Source organism: Caenorhabditis briggsae, assembly GCF_000004555.2.
Source record: "Caenorhabditis briggsae complete genome, chrX, whole genome shotgun sequence".
NCBI classification, from domain to species: domain Eukaryota; kingdom Metazoa; phylum Nematoda; class Chromadorea; order Rhabditida; family Rhabditidae; genus Caenorhabditis; species Caenorhabditis briggsae.
Genome location: NC_013491.2, coordinates 14,242,595 through 14,265,006, shown reverse-complemented (window position 1 = coordinate 14,265,006; position 22,412 = coordinate 14,242,595). Strand labels below are relative to the sequence as shown.

The following is a 22,412-nucleotide window of genomic DNA, read 5'->3' as shown; positions in this document are numbered from 1 at the left end:
AACAAAAAATAAAGCTAATAAAATGCTGAATCGAGCCAATCATTATCGGATGATGCGACCAAAGACGATAATACAAGATGATTCTGAGGATTGTACTTGTGACAGTTACACAAAAACAGTGCAACAGATTTGAATATGTTTCAGTGGACGATGACTATTGAGGAAATGGATAGAAGCTAGGTTCAAAGAAATAAAAGATTTTTGAATACGATAAATTGATTGTAACCTAATTTAACAAAACTAAAAAAAGACTCTCCAATTCCCCTCAATACAGGTTGGTTGAAATGAACTTACTCTTCCATACTTTCTACTGGAGTAGTGTTCGCCTTTTTTCCACAAATTGGCAAGCATGACAACAGATTCAAAAACGACGAGAGCCCCCCTCCTCCATTAATATCAGCCGCGCGATTGGCGTCAGCCGTTCTGTTATTTGATGTAGTGGCTTGCTGTTCTGGATCCGGTAGGTTTGGATTCCGAACAAAATCACCACCAGTATTTACAACTCGAGTGTTTGCCATTAGAATATATGAATAGTAAAGTAGAGATAAAATGGGGATCAAGCGCCTGCTGGAGGCCAGGACGAATGGTTGATGACTACTGATTTGTCACCCCCACCTTGAATAGAATACTCGGATACTCCGGATGACACTAGGAGGGCGAGAGATAAATTTCTAACGTTTCTCGTGCGCTTCCTTTTCTTCTTCTTCTTCTCTTGTTTAGGTCAGGTTGACAAACACAAATGGGAAGATGGGCGGAGCGGGTGCATCCAAATGAGAGCACAATGCAAGAAACAAGAAGAGTGGGGAAAATTTTTCACGTTTCAAAAGAAGAGAAAAACGCTGAAATTCTTCGAGAAGATATGCTTGATTTCGCTTCGATGATAATCATGCGCACAAGGTTACACTGTTTATCAGTGAATAATGCTAGGTGAAGTGAGACGAAGATCAGGGTTGGGTTGTGGAACTTTCAAAAAGGTGTGATTGAAGAATTGTTTTGAAACATTGGGATACTCCGTTTGTAATTGAAATCCCACTTAAAAAATTGATTGAGATTGATGGGTTTTTTCGTGATAAGGAGAGAGCGGTGACTGTTATGAACAACATTCAAATTGCGCTGAAGTTCTCAAAATGACTCATCGGGAAAATTTGGATGAAAAACTAAATTTCATTTTTCCAGTATCCGTGGTTCTTTGAAATTTCAGTTTTTTGGACTCAGCTGATTACTACAAAATAACTAGAAAAGGAGAGAAATCAAAATTGTGTCAAATTCTATTTGTTCGCGAGGTTGAAGTCTCGAGATCAGATGGATTTTATTGTTTAACTGCTAGATGTGATCATATTTGTATCCCTCGCTTTTTTTTCCGTATTTGTCCTTAGATTGATTATTTTTTATTCAAGGATTATTATTACTTACTCACAGGATAAGGTTTTTTTCAAAGTTTTGATATACAGTACCGGTAAAAAAATACGAAAACAAATTTTTCAATTGATTTTCGGTAATTTTGACCATTTTCAGGTGTATGGAGTTTTCGATCACTTTAAAAACTTTGGAGGTTGTAAAACAGACCTAGATGGAAAACTTTACAGTCACAGAATTTTTCGAAAATTCGTAGTTTTCCAGCTATTTGCCAAATCCTGAGAGATACGAATTTTTTCTAATTTTCAGTATAAAAAGTGCCAAGAAGGGGGGGGGGGGGGTTTCGAAAATCGGCAAAAAGCTGAACAACTAGGAATTTTCAAAAATTCTGTGAACACGAGATTTTTGAACTATGTCTGTTTTACATCCTCCATAATTTTCGAAATGATCGGAGACTTGAAAGCCGAGCTCCAGACTCTTAATAATTATCAAAAAGGTCTAAAGTCCATGGAAAATATGTTTCTGCACATTTTGTTGACAAGTACTGTTTAAAAGTAGTTTAAATCTGTAAAAAAATGATACTAATTTTGAAAACTTCTAATTCTCGAAATTTTAAAAAGGTCGACCGATCCTCATTGTAATGAATTTGTCTACCTAATTGACTAAGTGAAGCCAAGAAATTTTTTTCAACTACCAATTATATCCCTAGTTGGTAGTTTGAAAAATACCTGTTTTGAACTTCTCTAAAAGCAATATCGTTTTTTAAACTATTCTGTCAAATCACGGTACGTTAATAACGGAAGAAAACAAAATCGGAATATGCGACAGGAATAAATAGGCAAGGTAAGTTAGATAAAAGTTAGGAATATTTCTAGAACTTACCAGCAATCCTCGAAGAAATGTTTGAGGGAGATGTGCCATTCACAAATGTTGAACTTTTTGCGATTGGTCTTACGATGTTTGTGGCACATACCGTCATCGGAGATAAAACTCAACGCCATAGCTCTCAGTATAACTCAAGTATGAAGCTGGCTGAGAACAATCCGAAGAGAAAAAAGGGGGAGTGTGGCAATGTCAAATCAGAAATCGGAAAATTCTAGACTTCAGGATTCGGTGAGCTGCTATGTCTGGAGCAGGCAAAATGACAGCCCTGAGAAGAAAAAGGCAACCGGCGAAAATCAGAAGTGGTTAGATTCTGATAACAACGAGTTTTTTTCTTCTGACATGAGATTATAGGCGCCCCGAGAACGGGACTCGCCGTGTAACGTGATAAACAACAATGAACACTACGCGAACAGATGAAAAAATTTTTTGTGTTGAGCTTTCTGAGAAAATACGGAACACGTGTGGTTCTCATTATTACTCACAGTGGGAGAAATGATCCGTTTCTGTTTTTTTTTTTCATTTTCAATGATCTTGGAGTTCTTGGTTCTTTCATCAAGCAGAGAAAGCAGGTAATTGTCACTTTAAAAATGAAATTTCTGTTCCCCGAGATTTTTGAATTAAAAAATATAAAAGATTTGAGTCGCTACAAAATTAAACTTGATAGATGTTTTAATAATAATTTGAAAACAGGAAAAAATAATCAGAAAAAACATTACCATAAGTCTATCAAAGCGTCGATCATAGCCATCAAACGTGCTTCCGAACAGCACATTGAAAGAAGTTCGACGAATCTTCCGTATGAAAATCGGTCTCGATCAAGTTTTAATAGTTCTCAATTCGACGAAATAGCTCGTGTGATGTACCAAGCAGCAGGTTTTCAAGTAAGTATATTCCTATATTAGCCTAATGCACCTGTCACTGTGCTCTCCCGAATACAAGATATTTTCCGCTCATACTTGACTTGCTGACGTCGATCGCTTCCAGATGCAAATTCGACTATTTGCAAGTGCTGTTTGTTGCCTTGAATAGGGCCTCAAGAGCTCTCTCAATGATAATATTGACCCAGATTGAAGACAACAATGAGGCTAGATTCGAAAATGGGTCTGATATTTGAAAAATAACAGTGATGGGACAGAGAACCAAACTTACAGCAAATGCTAGAGCCTAAAAGTGATCTTTTAAATATCAGCTGGCAAGTGTCCTAACGATCAAATAGAACATTTCGAGAACATTCATCTAAACTCTCAAAACAAAAAATAACTAACTTCCAGATCCATGAACACCATTCATAGAGAGCATTCATCCTGCTGACAAGTGATTTCAAAAACTGAGTGAATATTTCAGTTGTTTTTGTCGACAGACGACGTAGTAAAATAATCAAACGGTTTGTACTTGGAATTGAATATTTATCAGGCGTTTCGTGCTGATTGGAAATTTTAACAAAAATTTTGAAGAGCTAACATAAGCAGCAAACTGAACTAAACAACTGACAAGAGAGCTTATAAATACGAAAAGTTCAGCAACTGAAAACAAAATGATTATATAGTAAACGAGAAAAAAACTTTGAAATTTTTTTGAAAAGGTTGAAAACAAAAAATCCAAAATCAATACTGTAAACATTCATATAGAATGATCTCCTAACCTTAAATTTGAACCCAATTATCTCGGTTTCTGTGAAAGATATCAAAAAATGGCTGAGAAAATGTTTAACATAACAAAACAGGAAAAAATGTTTAACAAAAAATCGGCAGTATCTTGGCAGTTGATAACTTGTTCATATTTAATAAAAGGATCGGGATAAACGAGCTCAAGGTTGACGGCTAAAGGGGCATTCCAGCATAGTGTTTACTGTTTAGTTGACTTTTTAAATTTTTTATGACTAGAGTGGGAACGCATGTATGGTGAAAAATCATCATCATCGAGAATCCATAATTCATAAACGATATATTTTATTGTTTTGGCTGTTTTTAACAATTTTTATCTTCTAAAAACATGAACAATAATAAGGGTTGAAAACATTTTTTTGAAGCATAAAAATAATAATTTTTAAAAATTAATTTAAATTTATAAATTACACTTCGATATATTCTTCACAAATAATTTTCCGTGTTATAATGAAAAGTCTTGAAAATCGGAAAATGATAATGCTCATTTGAGGAAAAATTTCCCATAGTTAGAAGATCATCAGTCTCCCATTAAAACATAGATTTTTTTCTTTCTCTTCTGATTTCCTTTTGCTGTCGTTATCAAATACATGTTTTTCCTTATTCCTTAGGTTCGAAAAAAATGAACAGAAAATGGGATTTTTCATTCGAAATATTGAAGAGTATGACAAGATAATGTTGAAATGAGTCAAACATTCAAATGTAGAAAGCCAGAAGCAAACCACTTTTTCTATAATAATCAAAAAATGAAACACTGTAGTTTTAGTTTTTAATATTTTCGATCCCAGTAACGAACTATGACTACTCGAATTGTGTTCGTAAATTCCTTTGTTATAAAAATCACCCACCTGATATATTCCTTTCCTTTAGAAGCATTTGGATTCAAGCAGACTATCAATTTCCCAAAGCAGCTCATTGTGCATGACATGTTACGCCCTGTAAAATTACTGATTACAAGAAATATACGAAGAAATACAATAGTTATAGAAACATTAGTCTCCCATTAAAAAATCAATATGAACTTCAGAGTGAATAAAAAACATTCGAGAAGAAGAAAGAGAAGAAGGGAAAGGACACTTGCGAGGCCGACGGGCGGCATCCCATCCACGATGATGCCTTGTGGACACACGCATACATAATACTGGAACCACTTCTTCTTTTTTTCCCTCCTTTCCAATTTCTCTTCTTTTTTTTGGTCTCTCCTTACATACGAAATGAATATATATGAATGATGCGTGGTAATGAAAACGGAACTAGAAAAATCCTAGATTTCGTGTCAAGATCTTCTGAATTGCTGATGTTTTTATATTATTTCATGTTTGCAGGTTTGCAAAACAGTAATGAAACTGCTGCCTTTTTTGCATAACCATGTGGGAAAAACGGTACAAACTGATTGATTTTTTTTGAGGGTCGGAGACTGAATATCAATTCATGTTGCATAAATTCTAGCATGATATTTTTCCGGGTTGGGGATACACAATACAACAAAATACAAAATACCGTAAAACCTCTAATAGAACGACACCCGGATCGTCCACTTTGAGCCTATATATCTCATTTACTGTGAAAGATATCAAAAAGTGGCTAACTAGTAAAATGTTGCTGATATCCTGATAAACATTTTACTAGTTAACCACTTTTTGATATCTTTCAAAAGAAGTGAGATATATAGGCTCAAAGTGGACGATTCGGGTGTCGTTCTATTAGAGGTTTTACGGTAGATGAAGCTAATGGGATTATCACAAATTAGATTTTTCGGGTTGTATAATTGATCAAAGAAAAAAACCTCAATAAAATGATATTCTATCTCTTTTAGCAATCAAAAAGTGATAAAATGCACAACTGATTATAGACTCCAAACTACAAAACTCGTTTTAAAAATCACTTTTGTAGGTTATCAGTGTTTCAGCGTAATCTCAGGTTGGCGGTAACAAAAACCCATTAAAATTCCTCTTGTCCTGTGGTGTCATATTTGCGAAACATTGCGAAAACTTAGGTTGGTAAACCCCGCCCCCAAAAAGCGTAGTTTCTACACAATGTAAGATGGGGTACTCTCTGCTCTGTCTAAGTTTCTTCACGTGAATGTTTGAACCGGTGCTCTCGCCGCACACAAAACACGCTTTTTGATGGTCTATGGCTGGAAAACACGGGAAAATTGAATAAATAGTTCGCACACAGGTACTTAAACAGTTTGCGAACAATGGCAGAAGATCATTTTGTTCTGAGATTGTCTTTTTTTTTGGTTTCTAGCAATCTTTGAAGGTTTTTGTTTCAGAGAATACTACCTACTGTTATCAATAAATTATCATTTTGAAACGATTTCTACAACGAACTTCTGATAAGAAAAAGTCTTCTGATCCGCCCCAAGGAAATCTGGATGATTCTCAAAATAATCTTCCAAGAAAAATAACTGTAAGATTTACAATTAATCACTAGAAAAATTTTTATTGTTCTAGACAATTGGAATGGACGACAAAGAACCAAAATCCAGTATTTCGAAAACATCCAGTTACGATGATGACGACGATGAAAAAGTGGAATACTTCCCATCTGTGTTTGAAAAAGCAGTCAATTTTTTACTTTGTCGGTTAGTGATTATTTCACATTTTCAAAGAATTGTTAAATTTTTCAGATGTGACCTCTCCTCACAAGTTCTTGAATTCAAACCAGTTTCATTATTACAATTGGTATGTTGTACCCAACCGAATAAAAATTTCGGAACTACCCATATTTTAGTTCCGCTTCGCCACACCGTTCGACTACATTCTTCTGATAATTGGCGTCGTTACTTCCATCATCTCCGGCGTTTCTCAACCGGTTCTTGCCATCATTTCGTTAGTTACACATTCAAGGAACTTTTGAAATTTAAAATTCAAAATTTTAGGGGTCGATTGACAAATGTGTTGCTGGTAGTAGATCCATTGAGCAAAGAATTTAAGAATAAAGCAATGGAAAATGTGTATATTTTCTTGGGTCTTGGAATATTTGTATCCATAAACGATTTCTGTCAGGTAACTTCAGAAAACAAAGTGTCCATCATCATCCATCGAATTTTCAGTACATGTGCTTCCAACGGGTTTGTAGTCGTATGATGACTCAAATGAGAAACCGGTACATTTCTTCGATCCTCCGACAAAACGCCGGATGGTTTGACAAGAACCTCTCAGGAACTATTACTACTAGACTCAACGAGTAATAAAATTACACTTCTAATGATCCCAAAAAAATACTTTTGTTTAGCAACATGGAACGAATTCAAGACGGAGTTGGAGACAAGCTGGGAGTTTTGATTCGTGGTATTTCAATGGTCCTGACTTCCGTGATAATCTCCCTTGTATATGAATGGAGATTGGCGCTGATGATGGTCGGTCTCATTCCGGTGTCTACGATTTGCATGACACTTCTGTCTAGAGTAAGCGAATTTCTTATCTATTAAAAAATAGCTATTTTATAGTTCTTGGAAAAGAGCACAGGAGAAGAATTGGAAAAAGTTGGAATAGCTGGTGCAATTGCCGAGGAGTCACTGATGGGTGTTCGAACTATCCAAGCATTCAACGGACAGGAAGAAATGGTTGCCAAGTATGAAAAGCATTTGAATTCTGGAAAGAGGCATGCTATTATCGGTGGATTCTGGAGTGGATTCTTCGGTGGCATGTTTTTCTTCTGGCTGTTAGCATTCATGGGCTGTGGAATTCTTTATGGTGGATACCTTTTAAAAGTTGGAATCATTAAATCTCCAGGGGACGTGTTCATTATTATCATGGCAATGCTACTCGGTGCATATTTCCTTGGTCTCATCTCTCCTCACTTAATGGTTCTTCTCAATGCTCGTGTTGCTGCTGCTTCTATTTACAAAACCATTGACAGAGTTCCAAAAATTGATCCATACTCTAAAGCTGGAAAGAAACTGGATAGAGTAGTAGGCAAGGTGACATTTCGAAATGTTCACTTCCGGTATCCAACTCGGAAAGAGGCAAAAGTTCTAAACGGACTCGATTTAACCGTCGAACCTGGAACTTCTGTTGCATTGGTTGGCCATTCAGGATGTGGGAAGTCAACATCGGTTGGTCTTCTAACAAGATTATATGAGCCAGAAGATGGAAGCGTACAAATTGATGGAGTTGACGTAAGAGACCTGAATATGGATTGGTTGAGAAATATTGTGGGTATTGTGCAACAAGAGCCGATTCTATTCAATGACACCATCCACAATAATTTACTTATTGGAAATCCTGATGCCACTCGTGAGAAGATGATTGAAGTTTGTAAGATGGCAAATGCACACGATTTCATTAAGAAAATGCCAAAAGGATACGATACACTGATTGGAGATGGTGGAGTACAACTCTCTGGAGGACAGAAGCAACGTGTCGCCATTGCTAGAACTCTTATTCGTGATCCAAAGATTCTACTTCTCGATGAAGCTACATCAGCTCTTGATGCTCAATCTGAAAGTGTGGTTCAATCTGCACTGAACAATGCTGCCAGAGGAAGAACTACTATTATGATTGCACATAGACTCTCTACAATCCGTGAAGCTGATAAAATTGTCTTCTTCGAGAAGGGAGTCATTGTGGAAGCTGGAAATCATGGGGAGCTAGTTGCACTTGGAGGAAGATACTATAATTTAGTGAAGGCTCAACAGTTCAAACAAGATCCGGAAGACATTGAGCTGGAAGCTGAACAAGAGGATCAGTTTGATGAGTAAGTTTGCGTAAAGTATTATATATAAGATAGTGCAATTTCAGGTTTGAGAAGCCAACTATGTTCACCAGGCAAGTGTCTACTCGGAGTTCAAGAAGTTCAGGAAGATCTGGTTCCGATGAGTTCCGCCGAGGAACACTCGCTAACCACTCGTTCGACCGTTTCCGTAAGCCATCACATGTTCCAACTGCTGAAGATGAAGCATTCGCATTGAAAGTGAAAGAGACTATGGAGAAAGATGAAGAAGTAACTGCTGGATATCTTGATATTTTCAAAAATGCTCATGGTAAAAAAAAACATTGATTAATAATCGATTCAAAAAACCAATTCCAGGAAACTACGGCTACATGTTCATTGGGCTTGTGGCCGCGCTTATCAGAGGGCTCGATTTGCCAGCATTTGCATTATTGTTGTCTTGGGTGTTTGAAGGTTTTGAATTTGTCCCGTATGGAGGAAAAATGATGCACCGATTTGTCATGTCCGTCATAGCTCATTGTGGAGTGGGTCTTGGAATTTGGTTCTTTCAAACACTGAGTGTCAGTATATCATTTGAAATTAGTTTTCCATAACTATTTTAATTCTAGACTGTCATGTTTGCAATTGTTTCTGAAAACCTTGGTGTTCGCTTCCGTGTTGACGCTTTCCGGAACCTTCTCTATCAGGATTCTGCCTATTTTGATAATCCAGCTCATGCTCCAGGCAGTTTGATCACCAGACTTGCCGCGGACCCTCCCAGTGTGAAAGCAGTTGTAGATGGAAGGATGATGCAAGTAATCTATGCGTTCTCTGCTGTGGTGGCATGTGTGACTATTGGTTTTATCTATTGCTGGCAAGTGGCTATCCTTGGAACGTCACTAATTTTCTTCTTGGGATTTGTTATGTGTGGATTAGCTTTCAAGATTACAATATTAGCAGTGGAGCATATGCAGAATGATGATGCTGGAAAAGTAAGCTCACGATTTTTTGCTTCTTTCCTATAAAATCGTTTTAGGTGGCCATTGAAATTATAGAAAATGTGAAAACGATTCAACTTTTGACACGAACAAAACGATTTTTGAATAGTTACGAGAACGAGTCGAAGAAACGAAAGACAACAGAACTCCGAAAGTCTGTCTTCGAAGCTATCAACTACAGTATCACCCAAAACTTCATGTATTACATGTCGTGTTTCTGTTTTGCACTGGCCATCAGAGTTATTAACGAAGGAGATCAGCCAGTTGACAAGACATTCAGAAGTCTTATGGCAATGATGTTATGTTGCGAAGGAATCATTCTGTCCGCTCAATTCTTCCCACAATTTGTTGGAGCCAAGTCAGCAGCAGGACAAATGTTCAATTTAATCTACCGTAAACCTCAGACAGGAGATGTAAAAACTGGATCTCAGCCGGAAATTCGTGGAAACATTCTATTCGAAAATGTCAAGTTTTCTTACCCTCAACGACCACATCAACCAGTAATGAAAACCTTGCAATGGACTGCTCTCCGAGGACAAACTGTTGCAATTGTGGGACCATCTGGATCAGGGAAAAGTACATGCATTAGTATGCTCGAGCGGTTCTATGACGTCACTGGAGGTGCACTCCGAATTGATGGACAGGATATCCGGACCATGTCTTTGTATCATTTGAGAACACAAATGGCTTTGGTTGGACAAGAGCCAAGACTATTTGTTGGAACGATTCGAGAGAATATATGTCTTGGATTGAAGGATGTGCCACTTGAGAAAATAAATCAAGCACTGGAACTTGCCAATGCTAATCGGTTCCTGGGAAATTTGCCAGCTGGAATAGATACCGAGGTTGGAGAAAGAGGAGGACAACTATCTGGAGGTCAGAAACAAAGAATTGCTATTGCCAGAGCATTAGTTCGTGACCCCAAAATTTTGCTACTCGATGAAGCGACATCAGCATTGGATTCGGAGTCTGAAAAGGTGGGTGAAAACTGGTATATGAAATTTTTCATAATTACAATTTTCAGGCAGTACAAGAAGCTCTCGATCGTGCTCGAGAAGGTCGAACATGCATTACCATCGCACATCGGCTGTCTTCGATTCAAAACTCCGATCTTATTGTCTACATCGACGACGGACGAGTTCAAGAAGCGGGAACTCACAACGAGCTGATGCATATGAAGGGAAAATATTTCGAGCTCATTAAGAAACAAGACCTTGCAATTTGAGCTCTCATATTTCGTACTTGTACATTTGTGTCATGTCTTGTAAATTTGAGCTTAGTTACTAATCAGCGGGTTGCGATATTGAAGTGAGATTTTTCCGCATATTTTTCAATAAAGTTTTCGCTCATTATAGTATTGTATTATGTTTCAAAGTGGAAACGAAGTCCAGATAAATGCTTTTATTTTCACAGAAAACGTATAAAAATCTAAATAATAGATAAGCTTGTGTTTGAATATCAAACATTCGAGATAAAGAGGTCGGTGTTTTAAGACATGTGAGTAAAAGAGGTAACAATGTAAGATTATCTCTGGAGCTTATCTTCTCGGACGGAAATCAAACACTGCATCCGGATTCAAACCTTTGTTCATGTTTTCAATCACCCAGCTAGCCCATTCCGACTGCTCCCGAGTTCCAATGTCGACAATATACTCGAGGCGGGCTAGCGGATTATTCTGACAATCGATTTCAAAGGCTTCTGTTCCCGAAATATCTTGCAACTCGGGTTCAATATGGCGTTGCAGATCCCTATCTCTCTTTTCGGCATGGTGATATAGTTCAACTAATAAGGAGATTCCGTATCTCTTTGAAAACGTTGATCCGTAGTTGATGAGATTCCTGAAGTAGAAGTATGTGTATCTACAGTGCAATAAAATATAAAAGAACGTGTTTTTCAGTTAATTTTGAGTTTCAAAATTTTTGAAAATTTTCAGGAGCCTAGATCTCTGCTGTCAAATGTCATCACTTTGAAAACTTTGGAGGTTATATAAAGAGACCCAGCAGAAAACGTTTCATCCATGGAATTTTCTGGAAATTCATAGTTTTTCAGTTAATGGTCGAGTTCTGAAGAACATCTGCTTTTTTCGCATTTTCAACACAAAAATAGGAAAACTAGGGTAGTTCTTCAGAAGTTGGCAGTTATTTGAAGAACTAGAGATTCTTTAAAAAATTCTGTAATGTCAAAGTTTTCAGTATAAATCTGTTTTATAACCACAAGTTAAAGAGTGATCGGAAACTTGACAGCCGAGCTTCAAACTCCTGAAAATGATCGAAATCAACTGAAAAACAAGTTTTTGTTAATCTCAGTTTTTGTTAATCTTAGTTTTTGTTAATGTTTTTGTTAATGAAAAACAAGTTTTCGTTAATTCACCAGTACTGTATCTCAAATCAAAGCTCTTTTTTAATTAAAAAAAAGTCTTCTGAAGAAAACATTTTTTTCAGTAAATAGAATAGTAACTTTTTGATATGACTTTTTAGAAACTTATTTCTTAAAAGATCTCTAATTTAGAACAGAGCCAATTCTTTTATTTTAAGAACTAATGGAAAACAATTTTCAATGAATTGGAATTTCGAGTTATCATCATAACTACTTTTAACAATCTAAGTTAAATATATTAGATGGGTTTTGTAAGGAAACTTACATAACGTGGATGCATGCCTCTTCGGTTTTCCGGAAGAAAATATCCACTGCCTTGACATTCATGGCTAGCAAGAACTGCAGCTCTGAGAAATTGCGTACACGAAGTGTGATATCATTATCTCCGTTCTCTACACCCAGTCTCATTCTTCTACAGAATTCATTCATAAAACGACGTTGTAGATCAATGGCTCTCGCTTCTTCGCATTCATTGATTTTCATAAATCCAACGATCATCCAACGAAATCGTTTGACAATATCTCTATCGAAAATTTTATCCATCAACTTCATACATTGAGATTGGATCTCTTGTCCTTCATTCAGATTGAGAGCAAGGTCACGGGGAACATTACTGCAAAAACCTTTGAGAACCGGATACCGTACTTCCTCTAATAGAGGCTCATGGACTTCTATTTTTCAACCTCCTTCTGTTGGTGGACTAATATCAAAGAAAACGCTCAAATTAGATAGTTTTCGGTTTTTAACTGAACTGGAATAGTTCTGAAACAACAAAAATCAACTGAAATAACCAGAAAAAAGTATGTCTACACTAACCGAGAAGAAAAATGCACAGCCAGGGTGGGCTTCTATTAGAGGTGGCTTTCTATTAGAGGAAATAAGGTATATAAAAATAGTGCTCACCACATGGATAATTGAAAAATATTCAAGCATTTGGTATAAATCCTATCCTTTCCCACTTTTTCACATCGACAGAAGACGTGTGCAGTTCTTTCCACGATATCATCGGTGAATCTGCTTTTTGGGAAAAAATTGCAGTAATGGTTTAGAATCTCCAATACATTATGAATAGCAAACGATTCAGCTGCAATCGTTTCTATTTCGAGAGGGGTCCGATCCAAGACGTGCAGAATAGCAGGCACAAACCGTGTGTCGTCAACACATTTCCAGAAGAAACGAGAACTGAATAAAACATTAATTAGTAACAACTAAAACTTTACAAACTCTGTTAGTGATTTCGTATGAGCCAGTAGAGGTGCAACAATCCAGTCGGCTGGTTTCTTTCTTGACATCTCACTCATCAATATTTCCAAAAAACCACAAACATCAGTTTGTTTCATCGTTTTTGCACGTTTCAGTTTCTCGAACACTGATCCAATATGGTTGAAAATACGACTGTACGACGGATTTGTGTAGATATCGTTTCGAAAATATTCGAAAGAACCAAGACTATGCGGGTCTCTCGAAAGAAAATATTTCATTGATCTGAAGGCCGACGGTAAGGTTTTGATAGTCATCAGCTCAGTATTTCTTCTTGGTACTGGAATATTTTCGCTCACTTGAAGACTAGTTCCTGAAAAAATATTTTTCATGTCAACCTTTCTGATAATTAAGCTTCCACCTAGCAGACCAATCGTTTTAAGTGAAGGGAAACGTTGGCACAGATCGTATAAGTCCCTCAAAGATACATCGTTATACCCACAATTCAGAACTTTCAACGGAAAATATCCACGGGTTTTCAGTAACCACTTCACTTCTTGAGAAATGTGATACCTTAAATAGAAGGTACGGTTTCAATGATAAATTTTGAACTCACCGGTGGCCGCTGATGTCTAAATCCTTTAATTTCTGTAACTCGAACAACTCTGACACGTCAGTTTTATTTTCAGATACGGCGTTTCCAGCATGGAAAACCTCCAAATTTCTCAGTTGTCCAATCCCACGTAAACTGTGATACTCTGAGCCAGCGATATTCAAACATCGCAACGTGCGAAAGTTTTCGCATAGAAAATCGAAGTCATTTTTAGAGAAGAAGCACATGGGAAGATGGAGTTCTTCGACCAACGGACAGAGTTCATGAATCTAGAAACATTTTTGATCAATTGAGTTGAAAATCAAAATTAATGATGAACTTCAAAACAAAAAAAATTTCTAAAACAATATACATCTCTTCAGGTACACTACAAATGCCGCTAGCGTAATCTAGGTTTCTCACTGCAAATCCTGGTCCCTCCTAGGCAACGTTTTTCTTGAATTTTTCTAATTTTCAAGGCGTTTTTCGGGGATTTCGGATTATTTTTTATTGAATTGTTCGCAATAATAATAATGAGAAAATAGATAACTTTTAAGACATTCTAATGCAAAAAAATTTTTTGGTCGAAGACCCCCTTCAAACTGAGAAATATTTTGAGGCCATTACAAATCTCTTCTGAATTGGTACTCCAGAGAAATACAGATTCCCAAAATTTCAAATTCTGATTTTTAAAATACGGTCATATTTAATAGTCTGGGATAGGTGATATGGGCTCTGAAATTATCATTCTTATAATAAATAAATGAAGTTGCGTCTCTTTATCAGTGGCTCTGTCCGCAAATTTTGAAAAGCTGGAAAATAAAATATAGATTCACGTGACCTTTAAAAAAGAGTGAGTTTCGAAGCGACGAACAGTAAAAGAAAAAGGAAAAGGGATTCCAGCTGTTTGAAACGCCGGAAGCGCGGCAAACGGGCTGGTATTTCCAAAGATTTAGTAATAATCGAAAAGTAAAGACAGAAACAAATTTTTTATCGAAACTTTCGACGTTCTTATTGAAAAAGAGCTATTAAATGAATAAAAATTAGTAGATAGAACCTACTTGTTTTATCCAACCATCTGGAAATGTTTCTTTTTTGTGGTTGCCCACAATACGGAGAGACTTCAAACATTTTCCGTTTTTGCCTTCGATCAGTGTTTTGAGACAGGCAACAATATCAACTGTAGCTTTAACAAACCGATATTCGTCTGAAATAAATTAACTATAAAATAAATATTTTTATTATAACTCACCATCATCTTCGGTGCGGAATATTTTCAAAGAATTATGTGAACCAATGCTCAACTCTTTCAGTTGGAAACTTTTAATCACCTCACAAACGCGAGGAATGAGATCTATGTGATCAGTCACCACTTTTGTCACATTTAGTCGCTGAGACAATTCTTCAACAATCGAAGGAAAAACTTTTCCATGATAATTCCACTCAAACAGAAATTGGTTGAAAATTTCATTACTGAAATTTTCATCTTCAATTTTGAAGTCTTTCAATTCATCGGTTAGGAACGCGTCTGAAATAATGATTAAAAGTTATAAAAACAAAATTATTCTATAACAGAATGAGATTTTACTTGTTTCACATGTTGTACTCCTTCAGAAGCTTCTGCTTTTAATGGGAAGCTAAAAATAAAACGGGCTTGAGAAAAAAGGAGGGAGGGGAGGGAGGACTCATGACAAATAAAAAAAACCTGAAAATCTTGAAAAGTTCGTGTACAAAAAGAGCGAAAAATGTCCAAAAAACGAAATTAGATGGAAAAAAGGGCCGAAATTATATGGAAAAAAGGGGACCACCACGGTGAAATGATTCAGAAAAAAAAATGAAGAAATGAATATCAGACCATTTTCTGTCTCAAAAGTTGGTGGCCTAAAAATCTCAACTAGCAAAAGTTAATCCGCCACCTTTAAATGGCCTAGAAATCACATTGAATAAATATTAGGTGTTTCCAGGTCTAAGACAGCTGGTGGCATAGAAGTCTCAACTTGCAAAAGTTAGGCCACCACGTTAAAATATCCTAATAGCCTAGACAACACAGCAAATGATTACCAGGTCATTTTCCAATTAAAAGAGTTAATGGCCTAAAAATCTCAACTTGCACAACTTAGGCCACCACGTTAAAATGGCCTAAAACACATCAAATGAATATCACTCCATTTCAGGACAAATAAATGCACCGGTCTTTACCGAAGCGTCAATCTATGAGACATATTATGCCCGTCTCCAGCAAAAAACGGAGAGAGCGATATCAAATTGGAACTTGTGGCGACATGACGTCAAAATTATTTATCTATCCTAGCAAAATTCCGAACCACCAACCAACTAAGCTCATCATTCCTATAACTTACTTGTTCTGAATTTCTCCACAATTTCCTGAATGGACAAGTTTGTTGAATTGAGATTCATTCTGCAAATTATTCAATTAGAAACAAGCAGAGTATAAGCAGAACTTGTCTGAAAAGTGGGACGAGTGTGAAAGCAGGACGAGAAGCTAGGGCTAGTTCACTGCGTCTATGCCCTTTTCCTGCTCTTTTATCGGTGCCCTCTTTCTTTTCCGCTCTTTCACAGCTTCGCAGGGCAGTGTTGTCTTTGTGTAGTCCTCATTTTTCACTCTCGTGATCTACATGCGTGATACCTCCCTAATCCGGCAGTGTTATGAATTTTCCCATAATTCGGGCTCAATTTCTGAGCACACGATGCAAATACTAATCATATTTCAGCCAACATAAAATAATGTATGAAAGGGAATAGAAAAAAAAGAGAAGGACAAAATTAGGAATTCAGTCTTTATCGGTTGGACAGAAGGGAATATAATAATTTAATTTAAAGGACGGTGGAAGAAACAATCTTCAACAATTAGAAGAGATATTGTTTTGGCGAAAAAAAGGCTACCACACACACACAAAGATACCTTGTAGAATAAATAACGGAGTTCACATGTAATTAAAACTTTTGCATTATTCGAACTGATAAGAAAATCTTGTTGAAACAGTAATCCAGAAAAAAGAAAAGTTAGCAAAAATTGAGACTACGGAAAATTGCCAAAAAAAACTTACAATTAGAGATAGTTAATTCAGCGAACTACCTAAACCGAGCCTAATGGAAGAAGATAATTGTCTATGGTGGAAGATAATCAATCATTTGGAATATTTTCAAAAATTCTGCAATTTTTCTTCCTACTTCAAAGTCATTCGGGAAGTAACACATATAGATAATTCCTAGATCGTCGATTGCTGCCGGATATTTTGAAAAACGTCATCAATACGCGAAGTTACTATTACACACCAAAAGACGCAGAGAGTGCAACAGAAAAACCGCGATGCACTCACTCAACAGACACAAAAAAAACCTAAGCACTCAAAAATACCTTTTGTAACCTGTAAAACCTGAAAGGCACTCAAAACTCAAAACTCTATGAAAACAATATTTATTGATTTTACTCAATAAAATTCTTAAAAACCTTTGTAACCAGTGAGCAACACTAAAACGAGGGGTCACCAATCGTGATCAACCTCCAGCGAAGACTGAAGAAAACATGATAATTGCCGAGAGAGAGGAGACGCGTTTTGGCGCGCATACAGTTTCGCGCGCAGATACAGTAATCCCCACTTCTCGCACGTGTGAGCGGGGGAGATTTCTTTCCTTTAGACTTGGAAAGAGGAATTTAAAAGAGAAAACACGGTAGACTACCGTACTTCTCCCTCCATTTTTGAGTCCCCGTACGTGGCAAGAGTGAAAAAGGTGGTTGCCTCAGCTTAATGATGAAACGATATCGGAAAATTGAGGAAAAAAGGAGAAAAACCGATATCGACCTTTTCCATTTCACATATTTTCATGATACGAAACAAACCAATAAAATTTGTCTAATAGTATTTTTCAATTTTAAATTGAATGGCGTTAACAGTTTTTTGATATTTTCTTTCGTTCTCAAGTTATGATAAGAAACAAAAGGTGTCCCATCATCAGTGAATATTTTTATTTTTAGGGCCTAATTAAAAACTCTGTTCAAGCCGTTGATAAGATTTTGTTATTTTAATCATGTTTAAACAAAAGTTTAGCTTTTTCCATCAAGTTTATCTATAGATGTGCCCTGTCACATGTCACACTTCACCAAAAATAGGGGTCAGGTTCGGAAAATCGTAAATATTTTTGATTCTAGGGACTAAATCGAAATTCTGTTCAAGCCGTTGATAAGATTAAGTTCTTCTGATTATGTTAAAAAAATAGTTTGGCCGTTTCTATCAAGTTTAACTATAGATGTGACCTGTCACATGTCAAAATTTTGCTTTTTTCAAGATGATGATTTTAAGAAATGGTACGGCATTTGAAAAAATGACTTTGTATGTCGCAGGATTCTATTTTAAACACTCTAGGCAAACGATACGCAACTAAAAATCACAAAAACAAGTATGCCCCTCACCATAGCGGCCTCGGAGGACAACGAATTCAAAGAAGGCAAGTACCAAAAATTGATATTTTTCGGTATAACTTGTGTGAGCATGATTTCCCCCGGGATATTGATATGTTTCTATAGTAAATCAAATGTGTTAAATTCAATGGTCATAATGAAAAAAAAAGTTATTCTAGGATTTTTGAGTTATTGAAAAAATTTTTGATTTTTTCGAAAAATCAATAATCCAATCAATAGGAAAATAATTAAAAAATTTAATTTTCAAATGATCAATTAATTGTCTATCTATTGTTTTTTAAATTTCAGCAAACAAACATATACTGACATAGTTATGATTTTTTGAAAATTTAGACATTTTTTGGTATTTTTTGGACCATAACTCCCAAAAAAAAATGTTTACCAACTATTCCGTTTGGAATCTTAAATAACTTTTTACGCTCTATCCAACCATTCAGGTCTCGAGTTTTTTTCGAGGGTAACACTTGGGAGTCATTCCATGTAAGTTATGAAATTGGCTAAATGCTTGCAAGAAATAATCATATCGTTTGAACCAAATTCGCTACTTTTAAGGCTTCCAATTAAAAAAAACTCACCTTCATTGGGAAAAAATCCAAAGAAAATCCGAATAATTTGAAAAAAACTTCTTAGCGTGAATATATTAGGGGTCTGCAAAAGTAATGCGAGTCAAGTTTGGTGTTTTGTATCTCACCCAAAACAAACGGTTTGTGTTCAATTTTTTTTGTTTTAAAAAGCGCGTTCTTGGGCTTCATTTTGTTATATTATATTGCTGTTTCAATTTGATTTCTATGAAAAAAAAAACATTCTAGAAGATGTCCGACCAAAAATTTCGCCTTCGAGCATTTTTGCGGCACCAATTTAAGGAAGGAAAATCGGCTGCCGAAGCTCACCGCTCACGTTCTCCTGTATTCGGTGAAGAAGCTATATCCAAAAGTCAGTGTCGTCGCTGGTTTTCAGGAGCGGAGATGAAAGATTGGAAGATGAATCGCGCCCTGGTCGTCAAGAGCAGGTGGACAACGATGCCTTGAGAGCAGCAATTGAAGTGGATCCTTGCCAAACTACTCTCAGTCTCTCGGAGCAGTTCGACTGCAATTTTTCCACAATTTCCAGACATTTGCATGCAATCGGAAAAACAAACAGATGTGGAAAATGGGTCCCTCATGAGCTTTCCGATTCGAACAAGGAAAGACGTGTTGAAGTTGACAATATTCTGATGCGCCGCTCCAAAAATCGTGGTTTCCTCGATTCAATTTTGACATCGGATGAGAAATGGATTCAGTGTGACAATAATGGGAGAAAAAAACAGTGGCTGAGTCTTGGCGAGACCTCTAAACCGACTCCAAAACCGGACATCCACGGAAAGAAGGTGATGATATGTGTCTGGTGGAACACACGAGGTCTCGTGCATTTTGAACTTCTGAGACCTGGTCAAACGGTGAATGCGGACCTTTACAAAGATCAGCTGGACCGTGTGGACCAAGCTCTCAAACGCCAAGGCGTGGACACTTCGACAACACTCTTGCTCTACGACAACGCTCGACCACACACTGCAAAAATCATTGAGCAGAAAACTCGGGAGCTGGGCTGGGAAGTGCTGCCTCATCCGCCATATAGTCCCAATTTGGCACCATCGGACTATCACCTATTCCGATCCATGCAACATCATCGAAAAAAATTCGAAAGCGGTAAAGAAGTGCAAATTTGGGTGGCGGACTATTTCGAGTCACAGCGAGAGGAGTTCTTTAAGAAAGGCATCGCTGAATTGCGCACACGTTGGCAGCAAGTAGTGAACAATAATGGAGAATATCTTATTGATTGATGATATCTTGTTTTGGTTTTACAATAAAAGGAAGTTGCATCAAAAACGCGCATTACTTTTGCAAACCCCTGATATTAGTTCAGATATAGAGAATATTCGGGAAAATCAAATAAGGAACTCTAAAAAATCCATTCACTTATGGGATTTTTGGAGAACCCTTGAAAATGTGGACGTCTATTCAGGTAGTCGTCATAGGAAAGGTTATGAGCGGTTATGGGTGAAAACGCAGGGGCGGGGCGACGATCTAGTCACCCCTTGCGTTTGTCTGTAATTCCTGCGTTCTCTGCACTCTCCAATGAGCGCATGTGTGACTATCGTATCTTCCCATGATGACGATATCGTAAATCTGACAATCTGTAATTACAGTGTTGGTTGGGAAGACTGTCTTAACCCTTAGACAAGTTACATCCATTTTACAACACGGGAAATTTCATCATACACACACCACACAAATTGAAAAATAAGAAAGAGTATCGAAAAATTTAACCATGGAGCGATATCTTCAGAATGAAGCGATTCGAGCACAGGAGTTAAACTTCTGGTCGGAGGTTGACGGGGTGCAGCTTCTGGTCGGATCTGTTAGAATGGTCTTCGTATTCGAGAAATGTTTTTTTTTTGTCCCCAACCGACTGCCCAATACACTATTTTTTACGCTAGTTCAGTTTGGAAGATGTCACTAAAAACATAAGCATCATAATAAAATATAAAATATATGTGATTCATCTTATAATATTTTTCTGCTGTATCTTTTTCGAACGCGATGGCGTCGACAGAAATTTTTTCAAAAACTTAAAGAACAAGTTTTATGAAGTTATTGGAATAAAAAATCAAAGCAATTAAGTAGTAAAAGTTACAAACTTCTCTTGTAGGTGATTTTTTTTCAAATTGTAGGACCTTCTGTTCTTCAACGCTCCCATTTGCCGTCTCTTCGTGTCCGCTTCCACTATCGAGAGGACAGTGATTCTCCTACTGGTCATGGTCCAGCCAGACGCATGTATCCGTATATCACTGACGAGTGAGATTCTGATACCAAAAAACGGAGTTCAAGGTGGAGGACGTGCCGGGGAGTATTTCAATTTAGATGTTCCCTGTTCTTCAAGTTTCTCCATTTCTATATGGGTTTCGAAGCAGATGCGCTTCCAACCTATTCACTAAAGTGGCCACCATGATTGACGAATTTATGTTTCTTTCTCGCTGACTCTTCTTCAGCGAAAAAAGTGTACAAACGCAAGGACACAAGGTTGCCTAGGAGAGGGCGCCATTCAGGGGAGCCGGTAACTAGTGGTAACTCGCACGGGCTGTCCGCCCTCTCCACTCTCATTTTCGGCATTTATTCCAAGCTCTCATTCTATTCAACATCTCACCAATGGGTGCTAGTACGGACCCCTCGTGGGTTTCGTTTCTGGATCCATATGTTTGGCTGGACTATTTTCATATTCTTGGATGGTACGCATGTTCACCTTTTGTATGGCTTGGAATTTATACGTGGATCATCTGGCGACGTGTTGAGGCTAGAAGGAAGATTGGTAGAAAAACTTTTCTATTCGCCAAAACTGTCCTTCCAATTGTTTTCACAGTTTTCTGCGCTTCCGGACATTTGCATTTATCATTGGACCACCCAATCAAAGTGAGCGATTTTTTTTAAAGCAAATCATAAATCATTTATGACAAATGCCTTTTTTTTACTTTCAGGAATTCCTGCTTTATGTTTTCGCAATATCTGTTCACATTTTGATATTTGTGGGAATATTGATTATACAACCTGCGAAGGAGAAATTGGAGCATCGGAATTCGGATTTATGGATTATCCACTACCTAATTCTCATCACTTCCTGGTGTCTTGTTCAATGGTTTCTATATTTCTACTTCCCACCTGTAAATATCCCTTTTGAAATGGACGATGGAGGAAAACGATTCGCCGAAGTTCTAACTTGCGCTCTTTCCTTGTCCATCCCTGCTCTGGTGCTTGTGCTGATTGCCGAGTCTGTGCTCTGCTTTAGAGCACCATGTCTTGTTTATAAAAAAGATGGCGTGGATACCGGAGGTTTCTTTTTGATTCATGACGAATGGTTGGAGATAGTTCGAGAATCTTACGAAGTGAATGTACCAGTGAATCCAAAAAGGAAAATTATAGTGTCAGCTGCAGAAGGTCCAAGAAGAACGTTTAGAAATAAGAAGAATAAGAAGCACAAGCAGAAGAAATGAATCGGTTGCACCTGTTCGCGGGGCAACCCTCTAATTTTTCTATCACTATACACCATTTAGTGTGGCTCTCATTCTTGTCTTTTCAATGCAATATATTTCTTTTTTGTTTTTTTTTATCATATAATATTTTTACTTGGGTGGTATATCTCCTTGAATCTCATTTCAAAATATTCCTTTATAAAAACAAAAAATAATAAATGTGATAATTTTTATTCGA

General features: G+C 37.0%; 8 protein-coding genes across 8 annotated transcripts; 4 read left to right on the top strand and 4 right to left on the bottom strand.

Annotated features, from left to right (window-relative positions):
- Positions 1 to 182: 182 nt before the first annotated feature.
- On the bottom strand, positions 183 to 518 carry CBG27864 (the record flags this gene model as incomplete). The annotated part of the gene is made up of 2 exons (XM_045240088.1): positions 183 to 264; positions 295 to 518. The coding sequence occupies 2 exons, from the start codon at positions 516 to 518 to the stop codon at positions 183 to 185; spliced, it is 306 nt and encodes a 101-aa protein (XP_045097862.1).
- Positions 519 to 2,255: 1,737 nt separating this feature from the next.
- CBG27863 lies at positions 2,256 to 3,533 on the top strand (the record flags this gene model as incomplete). The annotated part of the gene is made up of 4 exons (XM_045240087.1): positions 2,256 to 2,419; positions 2,678 to 2,810; positions 2,946 to 3,122; positions 3,513 to 3,533. The coding sequence occupies 4 exons, from the start codon at positions 2,256 to 2,258 to the stop codon at positions 3,531 to 3,533; spliced, it is 495 nt and encodes a 164-aa protein (XP_045097861.1).
- Positions 3,534 to 3,618: 85 nt separating this feature from the next.
- On the bottom strand, positions 3,619 to 3,861 carry CBG27862 (the record flags this gene model as incomplete). The annotated part of the gene is made up of 1 exon (XM_045240086.1): positions 3,619 to 3,861. The coding sequence occupies one exon, from the start codon at positions 3,859 to 3,861 to the stop codon at positions 3,619 to 3,621; it is 243 nt and encodes an 80-aa protein (XP_045097860.1).
- An 813-nt stretch (positions 3,862 to 4,674) lies between these two features.
- Positions 4,675 to 4,833, bottom strand: CBG27861 (the record flags this gene model as incomplete). Its single annotated transcript, XM_045240085.1, has 1 exon — positions 4,675 to 4,833. The coding sequence occupies one exon, from the start codon at positions 4,831 to 4,833 to the stop codon at positions 4,675 to 4,677; it is 159 nt and encodes a 52-aa protein (XP_045097859.1).
- Positions 4,834 to 6,370: 1,537 nt separating this feature from the next.
- Cbr-pgp-13 lies at positions 6,371 to 10,787 on the top strand (the record flags this gene model as incomplete). The annotated part of the gene is made up of 10 exons (XM_045240084.1): positions 6,371 to 6,596; positions 6,642 to 6,916; positions 6,964 to 7,097; positions 7,146 to 7,317; positions 7,360 to 8,609; positions 8,654 to 8,895; positions 8,943 to 9,145; positions 9,194 to 9,556; positions 9,601 to 10,539; positions 10,587 to 10,787. 10 exons carry the CDS (start codon positions 6,371 to 6,373, stop codon positions 10,785 to 10,787), a joined length of 4,005 nt encoding a protein of 1,334 aa, XP_045091466.1.
- Positions 10,788 to 11,099: 312 nt separating this feature from the next.
- CBG00082 lies at positions 11,100 to 16,148 on the bottom strand (the record flags this gene model as incomplete). Its single annotated transcript, XM_045240083.1, has 8 exons — positions 11,100 to 11,400; positions 12,204 to 12,551; positions 12,842 to 13,120; positions 13,163 to 13,711; positions 13,755 to 14,020; positions 14,792 to 14,937; positions 14,983 to 15,258; positions 16,091 to 16,148. 8 exons carry the CDS (start codon positions 16,146 to 16,148, stop codon positions 11,100 to 11,102), a joined length of 2,223 nt encoding a protein of 740 aa, XP_045091465.1.
- A 4,330-nt stretch (positions 16,149 to 20,478) lies between these two features.
- On the top strand, positions 20,479 to 21,145 carry CBG27860 (the record flags this gene model as incomplete). The annotated part of the gene is made up of 2 exons (XM_045240082.1): positions 20,479 to 20,646; positions 20,882 to 21,145. The coding sequence occupies 2 exons, from the start codon at positions 20,479 to 20,481 to the stop codon at positions 21,143 to 21,145; spliced, it is 432 nt and encodes a 143-aa protein (XP_045097858.1).
- Positions 21,146 to 21,356: 211 nt separating this feature from the next.
- Positions 21,357 to 22,195, top strand: CBG27859 (the record flags this gene model as incomplete). The annotated part of the gene is made up of 2 exons (XM_045240081.1): positions 21,357 to 21,617; positions 21,683 to 22,195. The coding sequence occupies 2 exons, from the start codon at positions 21,357 to 21,359 to the stop codon at positions 22,193 to 22,195; spliced, it is 774 nt and encodes a 257-aa protein (XP_045097857.1).
- Positions 22,196 to 22,412: the final 217 nt, after the last annotated feature.